General features: G+C 49.0%; 1 protein-coding gene across 4 annotated transcripts in view; it reads left to right on the top strand.

Annotated features, from left to right (window-relative positions):
• The window catches only part of LOC107264690 (zinc finger homeobox protein 4), a 64,155-nt gene that overhangs the window by 3,951 nt on the left and 51,752 nt on the right, over positions 1 to 8,452 (top strand). For all 4 annotated transcript variants that reach the window (XM_025081838.1, XM_015733219.2, XM_025081839.1 and 1 more), the window contains exons 2-4: positions 1,320 to 4,177; positions 4,326 to 7,049; positions 7,209 to 7,653. In XM_025081838.1, the coding sequence (XP_024937606.1) occupies positions 1,320 to 4,177; positions 4,326 to 7,049; positions 7,209 to 7,653 (6,027 nt within the window). The remainder of the gene's footprint in view (positions 1 to 1,319; positions 4,178 to 4,325; positions 7,050 to 7,208; positions 7,654 to 8,452) is intronic.

The following is an 8,452-nucleotide window of genomic DNA, read 5'->3' as shown; positions in this document are numbered from 1 at the left end:
TATATATATATATATATATATATATATATATATATATATATATATATATATATATATATATATATTATATTGTATACCCGTCTCACCACTACACGAACCCTTATGCGGTTTCGGACAATACTACCTTCCCCTGCCTGTACTCTCGTACACGCTCCTCACGGAAGCGGCCATTCGGTAATTTCGTATTGACCATCTATAATTTGACTTTTATTATTCAACCAAGGAGACTCACTGTATGTCCCATCTGCGGAGCCTCAGGCATTTCCACCTTTTCACCATTTTTATTATATTTTATTCTCTCCCTTTGCTCTCTTTTTTTTTTCATTTTTTTTTACACGCACGGCCATTTTTTTCTTTTTCATTCTGTTATTCTTTTTAATGTCGCACTTTCTCCGGGTTTTTTTAAATCATCCACGAATGTCTTATTCATACTATCGAACGTTACATTTCCGTTTCCGGTTTTACGATCGAATTCCTTTTCAGCTACGGATCCAGTCTCTCGTTGCCTTTTATAGTATTTATCGTGTATTATCGGGCACTATTTATCGTCTACTTTCACTAGTCGCTTTTGTAACGTTAACCGAATGTTTTCTTCTTCTTTTTATCTCTTAGTTTTTGTTTTTTTATTTTCCTTTTTTTTTAATCACGTTTCGCTCACTCTACCAGTTATGCCAGAAGTGTATCGTGATTTGCTATTCGCGTAACAATTAACCGCTTCCACTGTAATTATATTATTACGGGACTGGCCAATATCGTTTATTAATGAGTCGTATTATAGTCCGCGCATTATAGTACAGCAGGAGAGAATTGAACGGGACACGATGGGCTACCATAAGGAAGGTAGCAGTAGTAGGATATAAAAAAGAAGAGAAAGTTATAAGTGCGGTTGCTCAGCTACTACGAGCTGTAATTATTAATTTTATGATTTAATTATCGATAGATTTAGTCAATGTCTTCAGCTAAACTTCATCCTGCTTCATTCTCATTTGTTCTCGGAGAAAACTATGATCAATCAATCCCCACCACGTCCAACGATCCCATTCTGTCGTTATAATGAAAAGAGAATTTTAGAATTTCCAATTGCAATTTAATTGCGAAAAGAAAGTCGGTTAAAAGTTCACATGGTCAGTTTAGCGTTTCTTGAAATTACGCAAGAACGTTCGGACGATTTCATATGGCTTTCTGAAACCTACAAAGGAATATCGGCGTGAGAGCAGGAAACGTGTATCAAGTGCAAAGAATGTGAAAAACGAAAAGATAACACAGAGTATTCGTCGATCGATGCACACTGGAGAAAATTTGATTTGTTTTAATTTCAGAGCGGCGCGAGGAAGGAAGTGACTGCGGTAGCGAAGTGAAGCAAGAACCGGATACGGAGCAGGAGGTGGATCAGGAACCGGAAACAGAGGCGGAAGAGATCCTGTGTCCATATTGCACGTATCAGCCGAACTCTCGTGAGGAGTTACGTCAGCATCTCCAGGTGGCTCACGTGCAGGAGGCCGATGATAATAAAAGCGAAAGTGTCAAGGAGGAACCCACCCCGGAACTTTTGTGTCCATTGTGTCAGGACAGTTTCAAGGAACGTTCGGCGCTCGAGAAACACGTGATGCAAATACACTCGGTCAACGCAGATGGACTTCAGAGATTGCTGTTGCTGGTCGATCAGAGTCACTGGTTGAACAACAATCCAAGAAACACTTCGACGCCGGCAGCAACACCGACTTCGCCTGGTACAACGAGCAAGCAGCAACTTCAGCAACAGCACCAACAACAGGACGAGGATTTGAACGAGCGTCCCGGCAACGAAGACATCGAGGAAATCGCTAGGTGCACTGTGTGCGGGAGAGTGTGTCGCTCCTTGGAGGAGCTTCAGCAACATCACAGGGAGGCTCATCCAGCAACGACACCAACGTTGGCAGTCAGCGAGAAGCACGTCTACAAGTATCGGTGCGGCCAGTGCAGTTTGGCCTTCAAAACCCTCGAGAAACTCCAGCAACACTCTCAGTACCATGCGATCCGCGACGCCACCAAGTGCGCCCTCTGCGGAAGATCCTTTCGTTCGGTTCAGGCGCTGCAACGGCATCTCGAGTCGGCCCACGCTGATCTTCACGAAGACGAGCTAGCCCAATACAAGCAGAGCCTTCTTCACGCGCATCCGCTTCTCCAGGCACTGACGGAAGAGGCGCTGAGACGTCAGGGTGGACTCACCGCCGAACAGACCGTCGAGGACGAGGCGACGCGCGACGAAGAGGAAAGCGACGCCAGCGATTCCTTCCCACTGCACAAGGAGCAGCGTCTCCTCGAAGACTATCTGAACAGCCAACCGGTGGCCGAGGATTCCTATCCCGATCCAGCCCGTAAGTTCAAGTGTCACAGGTGCAAGGTCGCCTTCACTAGGCAAAGTTATCTCACCGGACACAATAAGACATTACTGCATCGTAAAGGCGAGAAGATGTCCTATCCCGTGGAGAAATATCTGGACCCTAACAGGCCGTACAAGTGCGACGTCTGCAAGGAGAGCTTCACGCAGAAGAACATTCTCCTAGTGCATTACAACAGCGTCAGTCACTTGCATAAATTGAAGAGGGCGATGCAAGATCCGGGAAATAATAACACATTGATATCAGTCGTGCCACCAGCGAGTCCTACCGAGTCGCCCGATTCTCAGCAGGATCAGGATAAGAAACCATACAAATGTAATATCTGTAAGGTTGCCTACTCGCAGGGTAGTACTCTGGATATTCATATGAGAAGTGTGCTGCATCAGACAAGAGCAAGCAAGTTGCCTGATCTCGCTGCCAGTGGACAGTTGGATCTTGCCAGGCCATTGATCGAACAGCCACCTCCTACCAGTCCTAGCAGTCCACCCTGCAATACTAATTCTAATGCAGGAAACAGCAATATGCTCTCGTGTCCAAGGTGCAGCGCGCTCTTCGTCAATCAGGAACAGTTAGCCACGCATCAGCAGCTTTATTGCATCTTCAGCAACCCCCTAGCGCTCTTCCAGCAGCTTGCTGCTTCTCAGCAGATAGCGAATGCCACTCCTGCTAAGACGCCACCACCGGCGTCGACTACTCCTGGACCGCAGCTTGCACAGCAAAGTCAAAGTCAACAGACGTCCCAGACTACGCAAGACATTTTGTCACAGCCCAGACACAAAACCTCGCAGATGTACAAGCATCTACTTGAGAGCTTTGGCTTTGATCTTGTGATGCAATTCAATGAGAATCATCAAAGAAGGCAGAGGAAGGAGGAGGAAGCAGCAGCTGCGTTGCAGGCACAACAGGAACAACAAAAGCAAGAGCAACAGAAGCAGGCCTTGGCGGCTCAGGCTGCTCAGGAACGCGAGGAGGAGGTCGAGGAGCATGTCGATGACGATGTAATTCCTGAATTGACCAGGAGTACGTGTCAGCATTGCAGTAAGGAATTTAGCAGTGTTTGGGTCCTTAAGGCCCACTGCGAGGAAGTGCACCGTGACCTAGTGCCAAGAGAATTCCTGGAAAAATACGCTCAGCAATTCAAATGTGAATACGAGAAGAAGAGTGTCGTTGTTACAGCAGCAACGTCGTCCTCGACAACAACAGCACCCAGAAGTTCGACGCCGGCATTAAGCCAACCTCAGGATCTCAGTCCTGATAAGGATACGCGGGAAAAGGATAAGGATGACGTTGTTGAGACCAAGGAACGTGCCACCAGGACTCCCGAAGCAACATCCACGACGCCAGCAACAACTCCTGCTTTGAGTAACACCCCAGTTTCGAGTACGGACTCGACTACTCCCACAGTACCTACCAATAATGCTCAGCACCACATGCAGCAACAACAACAGCACCAACAGCAGCAACAGCAACAGCAACAACAGCAGCAGCAGCAGCACGCTCAAATGACTCTGGCCCAACAGATGTCTGAAATGCAAGCTGCTTTGAATGCTATGGCCGCCTCACAACTGCAGCAACAACTGCAACAGTATCCTGGACTAATGATGGGCATGATGGGACTTCCTCTGGGACTTAATGTTCCGGCTTTGGCAGCGATGAACCTTCAGCCTCCGTTGGTTCCCATGATGCTACCCCCTCCCCCGTACGATGGAGCCACTGGCGCTTATCCGCCTATCAATGCTCAGGCCGACATCCTAGCTAAACAACATATCGCGCTTCAACAACAGCAAGCTGCTGCGGTAAGTACATCAGGCTGTTTCTCGTACTTTCTCTCCTTTCTCATGTCGTTCATTCAACTATCTTCGTATTAACTATCTTCAATTATACAATCCAGTTAACTCGTATAGATTAGGTGTGAAAATGTGCGCGAAAATTTCTGTTCAACAGGCAAACGCGGCGGCGTCGCAGAAACGAGCGCGTACGCGCATTACGGATGAGCAGCTAAAGATTCTACGGGCCCATTTCGACATTAACAACTCCCCTGGGGAAGAACAGATTCTGGACATGGCAGCGCAAAGTGGCCTACCCCCGAAAGTCATTAAGCACTGGTTCCGCAACACGCTATTCAAAGAGCGCCAAAGGAACAAGGACAGTCCATACAATTTCAACAACCCACCTAGTACAACCCTCAATCTGGAAGAATATGAGAAAACCGGTGAGGCCAAAGTAACTCCGCTGAACTCGAGTGTGTCCGGAAGTAGTTCCTCCGATGACAAGAGTCCCAATAAGCAAGCCTCCCCACCTCCATCCTCATTAAATAACGTTACCACCTCTCAAACAACCGAAATCAAACAAGAAATCCCAGAGCCGTCCCAGTGTCAACAGCAGCAGCATCCGGAAGAGCAGCAGCATCACAGCCCGGGTAGTTGCGGTGATCAACAGTCGAGGCCGCACTCACCGGCCCTCAGTATGAATTCGGTCTTTTCGGGATTACATCACGACATAGCGCACACTCCTACTCCCACAAGCGCTCCCAGTACACCTATGCTACCGCCAAAATTAGCACCACAAAATTTTACCAGCTCTACGCCTGGCGTTAGTGCTGTAGTTCCTGGAGCGATTGCTGCCATGGCGCTCACGCCTCAAAGATCGCTGAGCCCAGGACGCAGTCCGGCGGATTATTCTTTCGGCGGGAACAGCAACGGAAGCAATTCCTCTGGCGGAAGTTCAGGCAAGAGGGCTAATCGGACGAGGTTCACCGATTATCAGATAAAGGTACTACAGGAATTCTTTGAGAACAACGCATACCCAAAGGACGACGATTTGGAGTATCTGAGTAAACTATTGGGCCTCAGTCCTAGGGTCATCGTGGTCTGGTTTCAGAATGCCAGACAGAAGGCTCGTAAGGTGTACGAGAATCAACCTGCTGCTGAGCCTGTGAATCCTGGTGGTCGTGAGGGCGACGACGGTTCAGGAAGGTTCCAAAGGACTCCAGGATTGAATTATCAATGCAAAAAGTGTCTTCTGGTATTCCAACGTTACTACGAACTGATACGTCATCAGAAGACACACTGTTTTAAGGAGGAAGACGCAAAGAGAAGTGCACAGGCACAGGCGGCAGCCGCACAGGTTGCTGCAGTACTGAGTTCAGAGGACAGCAACAGCAGCTCGACAACAACAACTAATGCAGTTGTCAGCAATGCCCCGAATGCTCCAGCCCTTGCCGAACAGCTACAACAACCCCTGAGCACAGCAACGCCGCCGCATCATCAGCAGGGTATCAACCAGCAACACCAATCAACTCAACAACAGTCCCAGCAGCAAGCTCAAACCGAAACGAAGGAAGGCAGTTTCCAATGTGACAAGTGTAATCTGATGTTCGGAAGGTTCGAACTCTGGCGTGAACATCAACTAGTACATATCATGAACCCCTCTCTATTTCCACCCGCCTATCCTCCTGACTCGCCCTTCGGAATTCTTCAGCAACAAGCGCTGAACGCCACGACGGGAGTAACTTCCGACAATCCGCATCCGTTGATCGCCATGATGCAGGATCGTAAACGGAAGTACGAAGACTTTGAGGAGGGAACCGGAAGTGACGGCAGAGCCAATAGCGAACATTCGGAACAGCCGAAAGACAAGAGGCTAAGGACTACCATTTTACCTGAACAGTTGGACTACCTTTATCAAAAATATCAGATAGAGTCGAATCCATCGAGGAAGATGCTGGAGACGATAGCACGGGAAGTTGGCCTGAAGAAACGCGTTGTCCAGGTCTGGTTTCAAAATACGAGGGCAAGAGAGAGGAAGGGTCAGTTCAGGGCCCACAGTCAGGTTATAAACAAGCGATGTCCCTTCTGTCCGGCTTTGTTCAAGGTGAAGTCTGCCCTAGAGTCTCACCTGAGTAGCAAACATGCCGACCAGGTCGCACGCGGGGAAGTGAATATCGACAATATACCGGATGAGGAATTGTCAATGGAGTCTGCACCGTCAAATCCAAGTACGCCCAACATGATGCCACCGCTGTTTCCGCCGTTCAACACCGAAATGGAGGCTTCCTTGAAGAAGTACTACGAGGAGTCCATGAAGCGTTACATAAGTGAACTGCAAGCACACACGAGTAACGGAAAACAAGAAATTACCACCGGATCGGCGTCTTCCGGTCACACCGGTGAATCTCCTTTGGATCTGAGTAAACCCGTGGACCTCAGTAGACCCGTTAAACTGAGCCTGGGGGGTCTCGGGAACCTCCTGGAGGAGCAGCACTCGGCGCATCTTCGAGGAGGCAGCGACTGCGGCCCGTTGACGGATCTCTCGGAACGCAGCGTCTGCGACGAGGACAGTATGAGCGAGACCACGGAGTTCCTAGACGACGAGAGTGGTCCTGCGAGTCCAGCATCGAGTACCCAAAGTTCGAGGCAAGGGCCAGGTCGTGATAACAGCATCGGTGGCGGTGTCAGCGAGTCGCGACTTCCTGGAGGTGGTAGCGGAAGTGGAAGTGGTCCCCTATCGAGCGGCGCAGGTCAAACCGGTGGGAAGCGTTACCGCACCCAGATGTCTGCTACCCAGGTCAAGGTGATGAAGTCCCTCTTCTCGGACTACAAGACCCCGACGATGGCCGAGTGCGAGATGCTCGGCCGGGAGATAGGTCTACCGAAGCGCGTCGTGCAGGTGAGCAACGTGCAGAACACTCGAGCAGAGTCGCATTCTACCTCGTGATCCCCGAGGATAGAAAGAGATTAGAGAAATCAGTCTAGAGCTCGGCCAGGAAGATTAGGAAAAATTAAAAAAAGAGAAGGCTAGAGGAGAGTTAACAAAGCCGCCTTATAGGTCTGGTTCCAGAATGCACGTGCCAAGGAGAAGAAGGCCAGGTTGGCGGCGGGCCTACCCGCTGAGGGTTCGGCTGTACAGGCACACAGGGGCCCAACGGGCCCCGACGAGTGCCGGCTCTGCTCGGTCCGATACTCGCCGAAATCTCCGCTCCAGGAACACGTCTTCTCGAGACGGCACATCGAGGCCGTCCGCGTCGCCGTCGAGGAAGGCACCCTGGTCCCGCCAACCCCCGGAGCACCCATTCTACCCGGTGGCTCCGGGACGGGCGCCACTTCCGCTACGTCTAATCAGCAACCACCCGGACAGCAGCAGCAGCAGCAGCTACAGCAGGACGAGAATATGATGTACGGATCGTTGTTCCTTCATCCTACGGCCATGTTCCAGACTCAGCAACAGCAACATGCCGGTGCATCTGCGGCCAGCTCCGCAACCACCACGGCCGGTGAGTGTCTGGCTGACCTCCTAGACTCATAAGCGATCGTAATGGTTCCGTGCCTCCTCCTTGCCTTCGGTATCGTTATTTAATCTTTCTCTTCTTCATCTTCTTCCTATTTTTTATTGTCGTTTTAATCTACGGGACAACCGGGACAGTGTTTGGCCGATCAGACGGATTAGAAATATATGTACTGGAGGAACTCGAGTGTGTTTCAGGGATATGAGGAGGGAGGAGTGTGGCACGAGCCAATATCTCGTCTCGTGGTTCACGTTTATACATACCTTACATAGTTGGGCCCGTGTGATAATCTAGGGGGCCCGATTTTATCTCGTGTTTATAAATATAGATATCTAAAATACTTTTTATATAGTACGAATAATATATCCAGAGCTAGGCAATACTGAAAGTTCCTATCAGATGACTATTCTAGGCGTAAGTGATTGAGAGCGAGAGAGAGAAAGAGAGAGAGAGAGAGAGATTTTCTTCTTCTTTTTTTTTATTACTGTGAAGAAACGAGGAAATTAGTTAACAGGGTGTGAAAATTACAAAGGAGGAGATTACGAGGAAAAATTTAGGAGAGAGCGTTAGTCTAATTTGTTTTATTTCCTTTATTATTATCATTTATCGTTTCCTTACATATCTCAATGTCTCCTAATTTCCTTTTCTCTTTTTCTCCCGCTCTTCGTTTCTCTGTCCTTAATTTCTCCTTTCTCCCTAATTATGCAGAATATCTCCCCCGATATTCTTCTTCTCCTATTATTCTTCGATTTCTGCCCTCTTAATTTTGTCTCCCCCCCCCCCCCCC

The sequence above is a fragment of the Cephus cinctus genome, unplaced genomic scaffold (assembly GCF_000341935.2).
Source record: "Cephus cinctus unplaced genomic scaffold, Ccin1 Ccin1_scaffold0189, whole genome shotgun sequence".
Classification (NCBI taxonomy): domain Eukaryota; kingdom Metazoa; phylum Arthropoda; class Insecta; order Hymenoptera; family Cephidae; genus Cephus; species Cephus cinctus.
This window is presented reverse-complemented; position numbering and strand designations above follow the sequence as displayed.